At 54.2% G+C, this 17,597-nt stretch overlaps 1 protein-coding gene across 1 annotated transcript; it reads left to right on the top strand.

Moving 5' to 3' along the window:
* Nucleotides 1–262: 262 nt before the first annotated feature.
* On the top strand, nucleotides 263–16,333 carry Hjurp (Holliday junction recognition protein). Its single transcript, XM_027956209.2, has 8 exons — nucleotides 263–389; nucleotides 504–570; nucleotides 3,019–3,074; nucleotides 5,391–5,490; nucleotides 7,532–7,596; nucleotides 8,688–8,780; nucleotides 9,878–9,956; nucleotides 11,722–16,333. The coding sequence occupies exons 1-8, from the start codon at nucleotides 294–296 to the stop codon at nucleotides 13,278–13,280; spliced, it is 2,115 nt and encodes a 704-aa protein (XP_027812010.2). The 5' UTR covers nucleotides 263–293; the 3' UTR covers nucleotides 13,281–16,333.
* The last annotated feature ends 1,264 nt before the right edge of the window (nucleotides 16,334–17,597 follow it).

Here is a 17,597-nt window from a genome sequence, read left to right on the forward strand (position 1 = left end):
AGCGCAGAGACGACAGCAGCACCCAAGGACTGAGGCCGCCACTTCTCTGCCTGGCCGCAGCTCACCCCACCCTCTCTCTTTCCGCTCCACGCAACGCCCGGGGCGGGGCCTGAAGCTCGGACGCGGATTGGCGGAGAGAAAGTAGTGCAAACACTTTCGAATGAACCAATCAACGCAGTCCATCGGCCCCAGCCAATAGGAGCCCGAGAGGCGGCGGGGACCGGGCAGCCGGTGGGAGCGGCGCGCAGGGCCGTCCGGCATCGCGCGGTTGGTGGCGGCGAGCGGCGTGCGCCATGGAGGGCCGGGGCCTGGAGGAAGACGCGCTGCTGCAGAAGCTCAAGGACAGCCGCCGCCGCTTCCAGAGGCGCATGCGGGAGCTGATAGAGAAGGTGGTCCCCGCCGCTGGGTGGTGGAGGGGCGCTGGCGGGCGGGCTGGCACCTCCTCTCCCGGGTCCCGACCGTGCGGCCGGGGGACCTGACTCGAAGCCCCTTCCTCCCCGCAGTATGACCAGCCCTTCGAGGACGACCCACTGGTGCAGATGGCCACGCTGACCTACCAGACGCCCCAGGGTAGGGAACGTCCTGAGTGTTTGCGGTGGAGTGTTATGAATGAACAGTGCAGACTGCGATTTGAAATGCTGTCCCCGCCCTCGTAGGAAAGTGACCCGGTTTACCATTGGGCCCGGAACATTACTCGTTCCTTTGAACGTGTATGTTATGTACTGCCAACAGGATTGCTTATCTAACTTAGCAGAATTCCTGAAGACACAAAGATTCCTCCTGTGCCCCTGCCTTCCTGGGTTGGCAATTCAGCTTAGCCATTCAGTGACTCAGGCTCTTCATCTGTAAGAGAGGAAGGATAATGACAGTCACCTACCCTTCATGGATGTGGTAGCAGTTATGCAGAACCCTTATGAGACTCTTGGAGCACCGCTAGGCACTAGTGACACTCATTAACTGTTGTTGTCAGTGTGTAACTTGGGTAGTCACATCCTCCTCAAGGTTCTGACCACTGTGCTGGAACATGCAGATGTTGTAAAATGCCTTAAGTGGATTCTCTTTGGTAAGTGACTGGGAGAGCTTCTGCAGTAGATGGAGGCAGTTGCTCCCATGTGACCTTATTACCAAGTCATTTTTACCTACTAAAGAAAGCAAGTCTCAGATCACATTCTGCCCAGCACTAGACAGACAGGCACAAAAGGTTCTTAAAACTGCTGCTGAAATCAAGAGAAATCCTCGTTCTCTGCCTTTTTAGCTGAACCAGTCACACATTCAGTGAAAAATTTACCCAGGCAGAAACTAAAATATTCCAGCAGCAAATTTCTTTTACTTTCTGGTCTGGCAGGACATGACCTAAGGGTCTGTTTGTTGGCATCACTGTCTTCATATGGCAAGGACAGGGAGCATCTGCAGTGTTTTGAACAATGTATGTATCTTAAGTGCCACAGATTTTGCCAGTGAGAACTTTGGGTGTCAGTTTGGGGAGAACAGTGGATAAAGCACCCCAACACCTTGGGAACAGGCACACTTGACCATGTAGACGCCACCTAAAGAGCTGGCTAATGCACAGGCTCCTGGCACTACCAGCCAAGGTACTGGGTGCCAGTTCAGTAGATCTGTGTGTTACAAGCTCATGGCTCGTGCTCCTGGCCCGGGGCCCCTGTCTTGGTGCTTCTCATAAGATAATTAGTAGCATGGCCTTTTCTTAAATGCATGGTAATGTGAATTGCCAGCTTAAGGCAGTACCACAAAGGGGAGAGTAAAACTAACTCTGGCACCTATTGTGACGAAGACAGCAGGGGGCAGTGTATTGATTGCTTATCCCATACCCTGCTCTCCTAAGCCTCTCATACTGATTCTCCACCCTGCAAGGTAGGCACCACTGTTGGAATCATCACAATTAAATGTGGATACAGTACAGAAAGGTTAAGTAACTTGTACCATGTCACTTAACCAAAGTGTGAAACTTGATAACTCTGAGCCCATGTGTGCAAGCATCACTTTGCTCTGGAAAGGCCCTGTGGCCTAGTGGTCAAGAGTGCAGGATCAGTGCTGCCCAGAGTTCACATTCTGGCTCCTTGGGCAGGTGGCCTGGACTAGTACTTGAACTTTGCTTTGCCCACATCTATCTGTACAATGACTGTGGTAAGTCCCTGTCCCACAGATGTCAGGAGAACTGTACAAGTTATGTGTGGGTGGGTAGTTGTGAATTGTAAATATGGCATTCTTGAAAAGGATTTAGAATAAACCTGAAGCATTGTGAGCATTATGTAAGTTTTTGCTGCTGTTATTAACAACTATCTCAAGTTTCTACCATTCCTTATTAATTTGAATTTCCCCCAGCAAGTTTAGGGAGACCTTGAGTATATGGCCCAGGTTCTCCAAGTTTGTAGGTGGCAGGACAGAACTCATTGTTGGCCCTTTGCATGGGCTTGCTTTGTAGGTACAAGCACTTACTCTGAGTTATGTAGAAATGCTCTCAAAAAGTGCTTACGCTGCCAGGCATGGTGGCACATACCTATAATCCCAGCAACTCAGGAGGCTGAAGCACAATGATGCCAAGTTTGAGACCAGCTTCAGCAACTTGACAAGACCCTGTCTCAAAATAAAAATAGAAAGGGCTGGGAATATGGCTCTGTGGTTAAGTTGTCCCTGGGTTCAACCCCTAGTACCAAAAAAAAGGAAAAGAAAAATGCTTACTCTAAGTACAGTATATGTGTTGCCCTTAGTACATGTATATTTTAAGGATAAGGACACTACCTGGCATATGTATGTTCCTGTTTTCATTCACCTTTACAGTTTAGTGTAATTTAGTGAACTGCTGCGCATTAGGTAGGGGAGGTTTCCATTACGACAGAGCTGTCTGTTCAACTTAAAGGCTAGCAACGGACTATTGGGATCCTGGCTCACTTTTAATGTCATATCCTTTTTGCATCTGACACTGGCTTTCTATGAAAACACGTTGAGCAGAAATTCAGTGTTGAGGATTAAACAGTTATTTTTGTTTCTTCTCTAAAGGATTGAAAATTTGGGGAGGAAAACTAATAGCGGAAGGAAGCGAAGGACTAATCCAGGTAGGTAATGTCAGTGGTGGCCCCGCATTCCCTTGCCTCACTGCTCCGTTCTGCTTTTGAGGATTTACTGAGAAGCATTTCTTCGTTGCTTGTCGGGCAAGGAGCAGCCACGTGATGTCTAGCTCTTTTTTATGCCTTGTATTTCCTGTCAGAAGTTGCAGGCTCAGGTGCAGAGGCTGGGCCAGCTCAATGCCCTCTCACAGGCCATGCCATCCTAACCCGGAGCTCACTTGCTGGGTCCTCGTGGAAGAGACCCAATCCAGTCCCTTCTGGGGGAGGGAGAGATGAGAGGAAGGGGAGTGTGCAGGCTCCATGCCCGCCACCTTCCCCGCAGCCCTGGGGCTCTGTCATCTCTCCTGTGCCCGGAGAGTTTGCTTTCGTCCTGTGAGACCCCGGGAGCCTTTTGCCCCAGTAGCTTTGCAAGGTTGTCTGGTGTTCCATTAATTGTGCTTCTTAGACACCTCACGTTCCTCCTCAAGGTCACAGGTCAGGGAACCCATGTACCCAAGAATGAACACATCCTCCTGCTCTGAGGATACACAGCATTAATAGCAGTTCTTAAATCAAACCACCGTTTTGATAATTTTAGTCATAGAAATGATGAAAATATACAGAACTGCTGAAAATTAGTCTGACCTCTATGCTGCAATGGTTGCTGATGCCATTTTAGTTTAATGTAAATTGTCTGTAGCACACGTTTATAAATACACATTGTTTTTACTCTCACTTTCCTGGTTAATAGACATGAGGACCCCTGTCTTCATCGTCCGTCCTGCAGTTCAGCCAGCATTTTTAACTGTCTCCTGTTGACGGGCCCTAGCCCTCTCACGGCCCTTGACTCTCTATCAGTCAGGGTTGGTATGCTTTCTCTGAAAGACCGGATGTGAATATTTGAGGCCTTGCTGGCTATATGTCTGCGTAAACTTCTCAGCCCTTTTATAGGGGAGGCAGCTTGGATGATATGAGCCCCCATTAATAAAATGAGCTCTATTAATAAAACCCCTGCTGTGTAGTTCCCAGAGGAATATCCTGGTCCTAATTTCCCCAGTATGATGTCCCCTCACCCCTTTTTTAGTCAATGCCCACATATAGGAGGTCAAAGGATCTGTTCTCTTTAAATTATACATACAGAGGCAACTACTTAATCAGACCAGTGCTGGATGGTCCTGGTAGCAAATTGCTTATCTGAATATTTAGGCTTTTGCTTAAAATGCAGGAGGACCCCTGCCTGGGACCCAAAGAATTGCTGAGCTTAGAAAAGTGGGGCTAGAGATGTGGGCATAGCTGTGATTATAGTGTGGACCCCACAGCCTCACTAGATGTTGGGACTGTGCCCAAATCCACCTTAAACTTCTCCCCCAAAACCAAATGCTCATGCTGCTCCCACGGTCCCTGGAGACTGTGCATCTCCCTGAGCCAGTTTGAGCATAACCTAAGGCTTGGGTTCTCTCTGGAGATGCTGCCAAGCAGGGATTGGTAAGGGCTGGCTGCTTCCCAAACTAGTTTTACTACCCTTTAGACCCAGGCAGCCACAAAACCTAGCTCTGAAAAGCCACACCAAGTCCCACCTGTGTGATGATGTCATTGGGAGGCAAAGGCAGTGGTCTCCAGGAAGTGCGTTCAGTTGCTGTGCAGTGCTCACAAGATCCTCACGTCCCCTGGACCCACAGAGGTGCCTGAGGACCATTCCTACAGGGACAGTGCTCCCCATGGGAATTCCTGAAATATTTTAGCCAGTCTAATATGTCGAATGCTCATGTTTCACTGGTGAGAACTGGCTGATGTCACTGGTATAGAGCAGGCTCCAGAGGGCAGAAACACCTCCCCAGGAGTGTGACCAGCTGATCACCTGTGGCCTGAACTCCTGGTCAGGAGCTCAACGCTACACCACATTGTAAAGGTCCTAAAACCACTTCTGGGCATTTACTGAGAACGTGGGCCACCACCGTTTCTGGATTCTCCCCATTGACCAGGTGACAATTTTGTCCTGTTTCACTTCGGCTTTTTGTTTGCTGCAGTCCCTGTGGAACCCTGTGTGGGCTGGGACCAGGTCGCTCCAGGACAGAGCTAACCTCCCCCTCAAGGGGACTTAGAGCAGCCCTGGGGCTAGCTGAGGAAGAAGGCGGGCTGATTTCCAGCAGGGGTCCTCCCCTGCCTTTGGGAGACTCTAGGCCCTTGATGAAGCAAAGGTGTAAGAAGCCGGAGGAGCTCCGGCTCCCTGTGTTCAAGAACAGATGCAGGTTTGTCACTTCACGGTGACTTTCAGATGTGCCATTGCTCAAGTAAGCTTGTCTCTGCTGACTTTTGTACCACTAGTACCCCCTTGGGAAGCCAGAGGACAGGATGGAAGACCCTGGGTGTGCCGCAGCCCGAGGTGACGAGCCTGTGCCTTTGTGCACCCTAGTCCTGGGAGCCGGTGAGTGCCACCCCTTAGGAAAGGAGCTGGGAGGAGCTGGCCAACCTGGGTCTCTGTCACAGCAGTTCAAGGATGAAGTTCTTTGTGGGGGGGGGGTGCGGTTTCCTAAGGGGTATTTTAAAAACTAAGGTCATCTTGAAGTGCCCTGTCATGTCCTTCTTAAGTCCCTGGAGGGATGGCCCTGTCCTTATATATCCATGGTGCCCGGCACAGAAAACACTCAGATATTTCTTATATAAATGAACACCCCACCCCCCCACCCCAGTCTAAGATATATTACATCAGGATTTGACAAGACCTAAGATCAGGATGGTCGTGAACATTTGCTTCTGTCAACCGTCAGTCTTCCCCAGGCCATCTCACTGCCTGGACCCAGCCCTGCCCCCCTCTTTTCTCCTACCTTCAGCCTGCCCTCTGGGCTACATGTCCCGTCCACATTTAAGGGTGGTCAGATTTCGCCTTCCACATGTGGAACATGCCTGTGACTCTCCACTGCCCTGTCCCTGCCTGGCCACCTCAGTCCCCTTACAACCCAGTTCCAGGAGGTGCACCTTACCCTCCCTGGTCCCCCACCTGAGCATGCCTCACCTGGTGCCCTCTGGCTTGGGCTCCATCTCTGCAGCCTCCCTCTGGGAGGGCTTCTAGGCCACCCTGTTGCTGGGCCCACCTTGTACCTGTTCCCCCCGCAGCATGTGAAGATTCGGAAAGTTCTGGCCTTGGCCTCTGCACACTGCTCTTCAGTTCCCTCCTGCGTGTCCTCTGGCCTGCTGCTGGCTTACCTGCTGGCCCTTCAGGATGCCCTTTCTCAGGGTTGGTCTGAAGCCCCTGTGCACCTATCAGGCCTGGCTTTGCCCCCAGCCCAGACCCCTTCCGGTGCATCTTACTGCTGGGGACCTCTCTCCATAAACACGTCCTGTCCACATTGGCACTTCCACAGCGCAGCAGACCTGCCCTCCAAGGTCCACCTTCCTCCCCCTCCAGCATGAGCCAGAATCCAGGGTCCTCTTCTCAGCCTCCCCCTCTTTCCTCAAGTCCAAGGCTGTCCTGGGTCTGTCACCTCCTGTCCTCTCTCAGGCCCACTGCCCCACCCTCCTGGCCCTCAGCGCCAGCTCCTGTCCCCTTCTGGGCTCCCCCACCCTGGATATGCAAGGAATTCTGGTCAAGCCACTTCTATCTGAAGCACTGTGGTGGCTTCCCACTATGCTGTGGGAAGAGGCCAGGATCCAGAGTGAGACCTGAAGCCCTGCCTGACCTGCCTGCACCACATCCTCCCCGCTGACCCCCATTGCAGCTCAGCTTTATGCTTGGTCTCCTCCTTACAGCCCTGGAATGTTTCCAACTCTTGTCTCTCCCTCCAACACTGGTCCTTCAGAGCTCCATCCCCTCACCCAGCCCTTCCCTGGCACCTTGCCCCCAGTGGACAGTCAGTGATCTGTGCTGAGCCACTAAAGGGAAAACTGGTTTTTCAAAGTCAAAGTACAAAACTAATGGAGATTTTGGTCTTGAGTGTCGTTAACTAGTGTTAGATCAAATTCTAATTAAGTTTAAAGTCAGGCCGGGCGTGGTGGTTCACACCTGTAATCCCAGCAGCTTGGGAGGCTGAGGCAGGAGGGTTGTGAGTTCAGAGCCAGCCTCAGCAATAATGGAGGCACTAAGCAGCTCAGTGAGACCCTGTCTCTAAATAAATACAAAATAGGGCTGGGGATGTGGCTCAGTGGTCGAATGGTCGAATGCCCTTGAGTTCAATCCCTGGTACCGCCCCCCCCCAAAAAAAAAGAATCTTAAAGTCTGTTCTCAGTCCTGCTACTCACATCCCACTGTTCAGTAGCTGGTGTGGCTTGTAGCTGACTGAACAGCAGGTGGAGACCCTCCATCATCACAGGAGCTCCATGGGACAGTGCTGAGCAAGGGTCACAACTGTCAGTCGGAGGCCACTGGAGCCTCTGGTGATAGAACACACTCAGAGTGTTACGAAACCATCCTGAGAGGGATGGGCAAGCTTTCCCAAGAATCCTGATTGCGATTCCTTTTTCACTTTTAGATCCAGGAAGCAGCAATGCCAGAGCAGGGTTGGACCCAGGCAGTCCTCTGGCCCAGGCCTTGGTGGTAAGGGCCGCCTCGGGATGGGTGGCGGTGGGGAGCTTCAGGTGCACTCTCTCATCTCGTGCAGGCAGACCCAGGTGGCCCTGGGCAGTGTTCCCCAAGTCCTCTGGGCTCATTCTTACCACTGCCACCTCTTAGGTCTTGGTTCTCTCTTTGGGTCTCCTCAGCCTGGCACTTGACAGCCAGTGTGGCTCCGTTCTGGACTGACCTCTGAACTTAGACAATGGTAAAGAATTTGGGGACTTTCTCTCTGCAGCCAGAACTGTCACCAGGCTGGTTCATGGCATGCTGAGTGCCTTGACTAACTAAGAGACATTATGAGTCGGGTTCCGGGTCAGCCCTTGAGCCCGTTTAGTCACAAGGTCACACAGTCAGGTGGCTGAAGCTAGCCTGAAGAGTAAGGCTCATGTGTGTTCCTGGCCCCGAGTGCCCCAAGGGCACAGAGCTATCTCCTCCGTGTGGCCTGGTTCTTTCCTTCCTGCCTATCTGGATGGGCAGCTCAGTCTGCCCCATACCCCTCCTGGCCCCTGGGTCCCCTGTGTCATATGCTGCCAGATGTGAGAGCAACTGCACCTGCTTCCCTCTAAAACTCCTTTGGGGCAGGGGTGGCAGTGACCCCGGGAACTTCCCAGGACTGTAGCAGGCACGGCCCCTGGACAGACCCTGGGTGCAGCCTTCCCTGTGGTCCTTCCCATCTGTCTGAGACCCCAGTTTGGCTGCACCAGGTGTGGAGAGGTCCTGAGCCGGATCCTGGGCCTCTCTTGTCAGCCCGCAGCTATCAGTTCCTGATAGTCCTGAGCCTTCCAGGAATGTTCAGGTTGCCTTAAGGTGTTTTCTCTTCTAGTAGAGCTGCCATAAACACCTCCCAGCTTTTATGTTCTGGATCTTTTTACTTTATTTTTGGTAGTTAAGCCCAGGGCCCAGCAGTTTTCCAGAGGGGCCTGGCCACTTTGCACTGCTAACAGCAGCAGGCACAGGCTGACTCTGAGTAGCTTCATTTAGAGATCTGCGTTAACGAGCGCGTTAGTTTGCTCCAGAATTCATGACAGCAGTGCCCAGCAGCTCTTAGGATACTGACTTCTCTTTGTAATCAGCCTTCAGTGCCTTGGAGCCCTCTGAAAAATGAGTTAAGAAGGAAATATCTGACCCAGGTGGATGCACTGCTTCAAGACGCAGGGTGTTTTGAGGTACTGTCTCCGTGTGTGTGTGTGTGTGTGTGTGTGTGTGAGAAGTAGGTACATTGAGGAGTTTTTCTGTACTTTACACAGAGCTTGTGAAGAGTGTTGTGCATGATGATTTCCAGACCCTTCTGTTCCCATGATACTGTGTCTGTGCTCTGAATTAACACTAGAGTGCCCCTCGGCAGCACCATCAGGGGAACTTGCAGGGTTAGAGGGTGGACTCCATCACCCCCCCCCCCCTGTCCTGGGGCAACCCACAAACCTAGTGAAGCTATGGGTGGGACTCTCCAAGGGCCTCCACCTCACTCCCTGGTGTGACCGGGGTTGGGATCAGCAGCAAGGTGAGCGGCATTCCCTCGTCCTCAACCTGTCCTGCCTGGTCTGAGGTCATGTTGGAGTGAGGCAGTACGGGGGCCCTTTGGCGGGATAAGAGGCGGGCAGCCTTGCAGCCCCGTCCCAGGATGGTGCAGTGCTCCAGGGCGGCTGCTTCTCAGTTTCACTTGGAAGAAGAGCCCAAGCTCAGGTGGAGGTTCGCCTAAGGGCGCCACCTCTTTAGCTCCCCCTGTTGCATCAGATCCTTCAGAAAGCGGAGGACGCTCTAGTACCACCGGAGTGCGCGGTGCACAGTGGAGAACGGCGCGCCTGCAGAGGCCACAGCTTCACACGTCACTGTGCTGGTGACAGGGGCCCTGGCCTAGAGATACATGCATAACACCCTGTCCCCCACATGGCCCAGTGGGTGTCGTTCTCTTGGTGCTGTGCTGATTAGAGGCAGGGACTGGAATTGGGCCCAGGGTGATTGAGCTCTGCCCACTGTCCCTCTGGTCCCCCGACATTCTGACTGTCCACAGGAATGGCGAGTGAAGAGAGGCTGGCAGATCCCCAGGCAGGAGTTCCTGGCAGGCGAGGGTGGCTGGCCTGAGGGCAGAGACCCAGGTCCTCTGGGACACTCCTCCCTCCTGCCCAGAGCCCACAGGCTCACTTGCTTGTGCTGCCTGCTGGATGCAGGGTTACTCCTGGTGTGCCTTTGCTCTCTTGTCAGGGACAGCACCTGGGGTCTCAGTACCCGGTGGCTCTCTTGTAATCATCAGCTTTGATTTCAGGGCACAGATAAGAGAGGCACCTCAGACACACCCATGACTCCCGTGCCTTCCCTGGCTTCTCCTGCCATGCCTGGCCCCGGTAAGTGTGACATAGAAACATCCCTGAGCCACGTGTTTTATTGGAGCCCTAGGGCAGCTCAGCGCCACTCAGGTGGGACGCGTTGCTCTTTGCCAGCACGTTCCATCAGCAGGAGCTCAGATACCTGCACCTCGTGGGAATTAAGATCTTTTCAGATGACCTCATTCCCTGAGCATGTGTGGCCTGGTGGCTGCTCCGAGCTCTGCACCCTCTTGACTGGGTTGAGCAGTCTGGGATCTGCAGAAGCACAGGAGGGGCACGGTGAGCATCCTTCCGCACTGCACGGCCTGCCTCAGTGCCCTCCACACACGCATGCGCACACACTGCACACGTGCAGGTCCGTGTGTATCGTCCCTCAGGGCTCCCTGTCTCCGGAGCACAGAGGGTTCTCCATGACCACAGTGAGTAGCACATGACAGAAACATGGCGTGTCAAGGGCGGTTCACCGACGAGCCAGTGACGTCCTCCACAGCCTTCCGTGGCCCACGGTGGAAAGCCCACTGGCCTCGCCCACTGGTCTGGCTGTCGCGTGCAGGCCACAGCGGCTCCTGGTCTTCGTGTTGCCCCCCTCATCTCTCATGTGTGGCCTTGTCTTAAACAGTCCCGACATCCCTCCCTCTAGACCTGTCTGTTGCCGCCTCGTGGTTGTCCTCATGGTAAGCCTCCTGGCATAAGTACAAGCGCGTGACGCTGTGTCCTCTGGGACATTCCGTCCGCCTCTCCGTTGCTGGTGACTTCTGACCTGGTCCTTTAGTCAAGGACTTCTCACTGCACTTCTCCTTGGGTCCCCAGCAGGTGAGCCTTTGGGATGGCCCAGGAGCCTTTTCCCTAAGACCGTTCACTGGTGGTTTGGGCGTCCAGTAGGGGGACCGCCTGAGGTGCTGGGAACAGTGGACCCCTTCCAGCCCTGCCATTCAGTGACGGCCTCTGGCCTCTGTCTGGTATTCTCTAACGGACAGCTGGCTCCCCGTCCAGTTCCTTTTTTTTTTTTTTTTTTTTAAATTATTGCTCCTAGAATCAGAAGCACAGCCACCTTTTAAGTCCACGCTGAAATCCTTACTTCCCCTGATGCTCACGCAGCCCCGCCTGTACCCTTCCTGGCTCACCAGCCCTCTGGCACGTCCCATCCGTTTTGAGCTCCATCACCTTCACCCTGAGGCTGCTTCCCCTCTCTCCTGGTCACCTCCAGCCCCATAATGTGTTCACTCATCCAGTACCAACTAGCCTCAGGATGGTGGCAGCCGCAGCCAGCTCTCTTGGCCCTTGGACAGTGTCCCCCAAGGGAAGCGCGCAGGGTGCTGTGCCCACTTGGATCTTTGTTTCCCATCCCACCACCAGCTTGGTGCACAGCTTCTATTTTTTTCTGTTTCTATTTGTAGGGTTTTCCTCATTTTCATAGGTTTAATTTTATTTTTCAAATAAACCTTTCATACAACACGAAAGCAAAGCTGTGTAAAGCAGCGAGTACAGGGGCCTTACTCAGGTCCCGCATGTCCCCGTGGGTAGACTTGTATTTTCTGGTTTCTGGTTTCTAATACACTTTCAAAAAGGCAACCATCTTCGAAATAGCCTGAGGGGAGAGAATTCCTGAGGGTGGGGTGGAGAGCAGAAATGGATTTAGGAGTTAAAAAGAAATCTGAGAAGCTATTTCTAATCCTTTGTAGTTTTTTGTATCATTTTGAAAACGTGGTCATGGTCCGCCCTTGAGCTCCATGCCCTGAGTGTGGGGTGGCTTTGAACACTGACACCCTTGACTCTTCCCCAGGTCCCTGTGGAAGTGTCTCTGCAGAGAGCCCTGGTGACCCTATGGAGCTGACTCCCTCCCCCAGAGAGTTGGATCCGTTGTGTCCTTGCCCAGCAGACCTGGCCACAGCATCTAGAAATGACAGTCTGTCACTGCTAGGGACCAGCAGCTGCGTGAGCAGCCAGTCCTTCGAGGCGGATGACATCTGCGATGTGACGATCAGTGACTTGTACGCGGGTATGCTGCACTCCATGAGCTGGCTGCTGAGCACGAAGCCCTCAGGCATCATCTCCACCAAGACCTTCACCCTCCAGAGCTGGAGATCCAGGAGGAGGCACGTGCGCAGGGGCAGGGTGCTGGTGAGCGAGCGGCACTGTGCCAGGGCTCGGTGTTCCCGGAGGGGCTCCCGGGAGAGGCCTGCACCCTGCTCAGAGCCCAGGCAAGAGGCAGGACCCCTAAGAGACTGTAAGAACTTCCTGCATGTCGCCCAGCATGAGCCATCTTCAAAACTGGACAGAGCTTTTCTTGCGGGAAACAAAGCCCAGAGCCTTAAATTAGATCCACATTGGAAGGAACTTCAGGTGACACCCTGGAAGCATTCTTCCTTGACTTTAGACCTCAACACAGTGCATCATCCTGACCAGGAAAATAGACTTAGGATGCTAAAGTGGTTGATTTCTCCTGTAAAAATAGTTTCTAGACCAAAAATGTTGCCCAGCCCAGCAGAGAATCGATACAGGGAGATTGAAATCAAATTTAACAAGCTTCATCAAGAATGTTGCCCAAGTGTTGGGAAACGAGCTTCCCCAGATGGCTTTTCGGGCTCCTGGGCCATGGGTGTGTACAGAGGTGGTTCTGTGAGCCCACGTGGCCTCGGGGGCTTAAAAACCCTCAGGCGGAGTTTGCCTTTCAGCAAAGCAAAACCGAAGGGGCTAAGTGAGGCCTTTGAAAACCTGAGCAAAAGATGTGTGGAAGTAGGTAGAGGCCCACCAGAGAGCGACGCCTCTCCATCTCTTCCCAAGAGCCGCGGCCACTCTTGGCAGACATCTGGCCTCCTTCAGGGACACAGTTCTGGAACATTCAGAAAGGCATGGTCACCCCGCCAAGCTATTTCAGTACCTAGGGTAGAACCTCTGGCCTGTGAGAGAAATCGCTACAATGAAATTAAAGAAAACTTTGACCAGCTTCATCAGGAGTATTGCCAGAGGTCGCCTCGGCAGGCGCTGCAGGCAAAGGCGCCTGCCCCGCTTGGAGTGTCTCCAGATAAAGCTGATGTAGGAATTCAGAGCCAAACCCAAGAGCTCTTCGGAAAGTCAAATCGAGACTCTGTCTTCCAGAAGCTGTCACCGTCACCGCAGTGGCACATGCGAAGTCCACAGGGCTCACCTGCAGCTGAGGCTCATCCATCTGCTCACTCTGCTCATGGTACCAGGAGGGACCCTCAGTTCCCTGCAAAAAGACACAGGCTGTCAGACCCCCAGGCGCGTGGACACCGGGCCAGTTTCCAGGATTCCTCAGAGGTGGATGAAGCTGACCCCAGACCAGGGGAGCAGGGTGGCCCCCCACAGGCCAGCTGGTGAGGAGGCGCATTTCCACCTGTGGGGTGCAGTTCCTGCCAGCAGGTACTTTTCCTCTGCGGTGCAGAGGAGCGAAGCCACGGCACGCCAGGTGCCACGGAGCATCCCGACCTTGGCCGCTCCTCCTGACCGGTCCCTGCAGGACTGTGAATGGGTTTTCCAGGTGCTGTCTCCCAGACCGTCTGCTTCCTTTAAAGTCAGCATTGATAGCAAGGATGTGTGTGTGGGAGAGGCTTCAAGATGGAGCTGCAAGTGTTTGGAAGGAAGGGGGTCCTGTGTCTTCACTGGAATGCCCTCACTGCTGCTGTCTGTCCATCTGTCCGTGTCGACACTCAGAAAACAATTGTTGGAAGGTGAAACTGATCTGGGAATGGTGACCTCTGTCCCCTTCCCAGCTCCTCGGAGGGCCAGCAGCATCCAGGTTCCCACGCCTGCCCTTCTGGCTCCCAGCTCTGGGCCCCTCAGCCACAGCTGGTCCCTGCTGTACCCTTTTCTTTCCCCATCATGGGTCAGGGAGCAGGCAGGGTGGACGGGCCAGCGTGACGAGGTGCCAGGTCTTCAGTGGGATCCGTGTGTCCTCAGTTGGGCTCCAGGTGGCATGGCTCACCTGAGTGACTGCGGTCACTTGTCCCCACTGGCCGACAGATGTGGGCTGAGTTGGGCTTGTAGCTTGGGCAGGCAAGGTGTCTGCAGCCTCCTGTTCTTGTGTGTCCCCTGCTGAGGTCAGACCCCCTTGGGGGTCAGTTGATGGGCCCTGCCTACCACAGTTACCTCCTTTTCTGTTTTTCCCACCTCTGCCAGTCCAGCCGAGGACCCTTCCCAGCACCTCACTCCTGCCACTCCTGCATCTGGCTGGTTCTAGAAACCACCACAGCCCCCGTGTGCTCTCTCCCCATTCCCCTGTCCTCCCAGGGTCACCCAGCCAGGCTCTGCCATGACAGGGTCCTCCCTCTCCTTCCCAGGGAGCTCCTCACTGCCACCCCCTTCCCACTCCTCACTTGTTTCTTGTACGTCTCCATCTGGGCCGCCCTGCTGCCTCCCTGGGCAGGCGCGCCCAGCTGAGGAGGAAGCCGTCCGCACAGGCGCCCCACAGGCCCAGCACAGCGCGGGATCCTTCTGGCCAGTTGCGTTTTGTCTTGCTGATGTGAAGTCCTAGGAGTGAGCAGCCAGGGCGGAGCACACGCCTGCCTGGCCTCTTCCCAGGGAAGACCTACCAGGTGAAAGCACCCGTCCCCGGGGGGACCCTCTGGTGGGACCAGGAGGGCTGGGGGTGGCGCAGGAGCCAGGCCTCTGGGAGGCCAGAACTGGAGAGCAGCCGCCCAGTGCCCTGTGGACAGTGTCCTCCATCTGCCTGTCCCAGCAGTGCCTGGCCACCAGCACAGTTGTTCCTGGGTCTTGGTCTGTTTGCTCACCTCCCCCATCCAGGGTCCATGTGGCTTTCGCAGGCCAGGCCACCACTGGGGGACCTTCAGCTACAGTTCAGTGAGGCCTTAGAGCTCACTGGACATTCCGGGGGGGTGGCCTTGAAGAGATGCTCCTGTGTTGGGTCACTTAGGAAAACCTGAGTTCTTGGCAGAAAGGGAGTATTTCACCAAAGAGATCCTCGGCCCAGAGCCGTCCCTGAGGTCTCTCCTGGCCGCCTGCACATCACAGGTCCCTGATCCGCTATCCCTCCGGTCTAAACCTGAATGACTGCTTTTCAAGTAGTCCCCTCCCCCACCCATGCCTTTGACCCTGGCCCCAGGACTCTCCTGAGCCTTTTTCTGGCCTCCCCAGCTGTCCTGTGGCCCCAGAATACAGCCTGACTCTCCTGCCCCACCTTGGCCTCAGCTCCTCCCTCTCCATGGGAAATCTTGCCTGGCCAAGTAGAGGGAACCTCAGCCTCACAGAATGGTGCGAAGTCCCCAGCAGGAGCAGGTGCCCCACTTTGGCATGGGACTCTGCCCTCAGTGCCCAGTGCGGCCCTCACAGCTCCCCGCAGGTGATGGTAGGTGAGTGTGGCGACACCACTAGCCCACAGTGTGCGTATGTTTCCCCCGTCCCTGCTCGAGGTGACCACCTCTCGGGCAGTGCCCAGATCTCCACAAGTGCGGCTGCAAGGGAACGGTCGCTGGCTAGCAGCAAGGACCTGCCTGTCGGCCTGCAGCTGTCTCGTGCCCTGCCTCAGTGCCCACAGGACCCTTTGACCAGGCAGGCTGTCTCCTTGTAAGTGAGGAGTGTGGCCTGAAGACTCCCCGCGGGCCTTGCTGATGAGGTACACTGCCTGCTGGGTTGTTCTGTAAGTAGACCTGCCTTGGGGTTACGTACCGGGGCATTTTCTGTAGTAGATGCAGTATTTCCTCACGTGCAGTGGGGCTCCAAACTGGCTGCAGCGGGGGTCATCGTAGGGTGTCACCTTGTTTTTTTCCTAGGAGAAAGAACATCTTTCAGGATAGAGGGGAATAGTGGTTTTGTTAGAGATATTTAGAGCTGAGGCTAGCCTGGAGCATAGTTCCTCTCCCTCATGCTCTGTTTTGTAGGGCTGGGGTGGAATCCAGGGCCACACACATGCCAGGCAAGTGCTCAACCACTGAGCTGCGACCCTGCCCTTAAAGACCCGGTCTCAGTCGCTATGCCAGTTAACCCTGGTGAGCCTGTTCTGTTTTCTTTTTTTAATGTAGACACAAATCTGTTTTGTTAGACCATCATTTGTTTATGAAACCTATATTTCAACCCCGGATACAGCAATCCTTGATCTTTCGAGTACAAACTAAAACATAATTGGCCCATAAAAAGCAGTTCTTGGCATCCTGCTGGTTTTAGGTGGAGGTGTGTTGTCTTTGAACTGTCCCGTGTTAACCCCACCCCTGCACCCCACAGCACCCAGTGCCGTGTTTCTTTGAGATGATTTATAATAGGTTTTCACAGGGACATTTTATTGAAAAATTTCAAATATTCAAAATCCAGTGGTGAAACCCACGTGCGGCCACCTGGAGTGATGACAGTTGATATGTGTTACTGCTGATGTGTGTTAAGGACGTATTCTCAATAAAAGATGAAAGACAAGGTTAAGTCACCTTTCCTTCCTGTCCCCGCTCACTGATGATCCTCACATTGCCGTGTCCCTTTTCCACGCCTGTCTTCAGCTGGGGGGACCACATGCACACTACGCTTGTCATCTTGGGCTGGGCAGCTTAGACAACAGGTGTATTTTGCCATCTGGAGATGAAGTCCAGGGCAGGGTGCCAACACGTCCAGGTTCTGGTGAGGACGCCCTGGCCCATTGTTGGGGGCAGGAAGAGAGGTCTCTGCTGTCTCTTATGAGGACTTACCATTCTACCCCCCCCACCCCCCGTGACTCACCCAAGCCTCATTACCTCCCCAAGTCCCATGTCCACACACCCTCACCGTCTGGGTTGGAGGGACGGGTTGGTCCACAGCACAGAACCAGTGCAGGTGGCCGGCACTGCGTGTGGCTGATACCTGGCCCCTCACGGGAGGCTCCCCTTTCCCTCAGAGCAGGCTGGCAGCAGTGCGGGTGCAGACTCGGCCAGGGCAGGCTGGCCTCCACAGTCCCAGACCTTTCCCTCAGGTCTGCTGCTCCTGAGGACACAGCTCACTCCCCTCCATCAGGAAGACTTGCCCTCGGCCCCTCAGGCACAGCAGCCATGCTGAGCTCTGCAGGCCGGGCCAGGCTGGCCGCCAGGTGTCAGCGTTCTGTCCCGGGGAGGAGGGTGGAGTAGAAGGGGTTTGGGGGGGAGTCAGCCAGTTCAGAGCATCAGCCAACACAGGACCCACAAGCAGATGTGGCCTCTGCTTTCAACCTTCACTCACATAATTGACTATTGTGTCGTCTGCAGCGTTTTTCACCAAGTGATAGTTTCCATTTGACAAGAGCTGACGTGGGTGCTATGGCTTAAAATGTGTCTCCCAAAGGATCAGGGGTTGGAATTGTCCCCAGGGTGGTGGTAATGGAAGTGGTATGGGGTCAAGCAGGAGGTACTTGGGTCAAGTTGGGGTTCTGCCCTCCAAGGATTAAGGAATTTCTTATGGGACCCTGGTTTCCCTGAGACTGATCCCACCTGACCTCCCCTTTTCAAGATGTCATTCCTCCCACACACTCTATCCACCATGAGCTCCTCACCAGAGCCCAGCTAATGCTGGTGCCCGGCCCTTGAACCTCCAAAACAGAGTCAAACTTTTTTTTTAGCCTGCCTCAGTTATTTCGTGATCGTAACACAACACTGACTGAGCATTGGCCTCTCCATCGGCCTCCTGCAGGAGGACTCGGCCTGTGGTCCTGTGGTCCTTGTGCACAACTGCAAACCTGTCCGCACACAC

This window comes from Marmota flaviventris, chromosome 11 (assembly GCF_047511675.1).
Source record: "Marmota flaviventris isolate mMarFla1 chromosome 11, mMarFla1.hap1, whole genome shotgun sequence".
Taxonomy (NCBI): Eukaryota; Metazoa; Chordata; class Mammalia; order Rodentia; family Sciuridae; genus Marmota; species Marmota flaviventris.

Coding starts and splice junctions, on each gene's coding strand:
- Hjurp (XM_027956209.2), top strand. CDS start 294: ATGGAGGGCCGGGGCCTGGAGGAAGACGCGCTGCTGCAGAAGCTCAAG. Junction 571..3,018: donor GACCTACCAGACGCCCCAGG/GTAGGGAACGTC, acceptor TCTTCTCTAAAG/GATTGAAAATTTGGGGAGGA. Junction 5,491..7,531: donor CACCCTAGTCCTGGGAGCCG/GTGAGTGCCACC, acceptor TTTCACTTTTAG/ATCCAGGAAGCAGCAATGCC.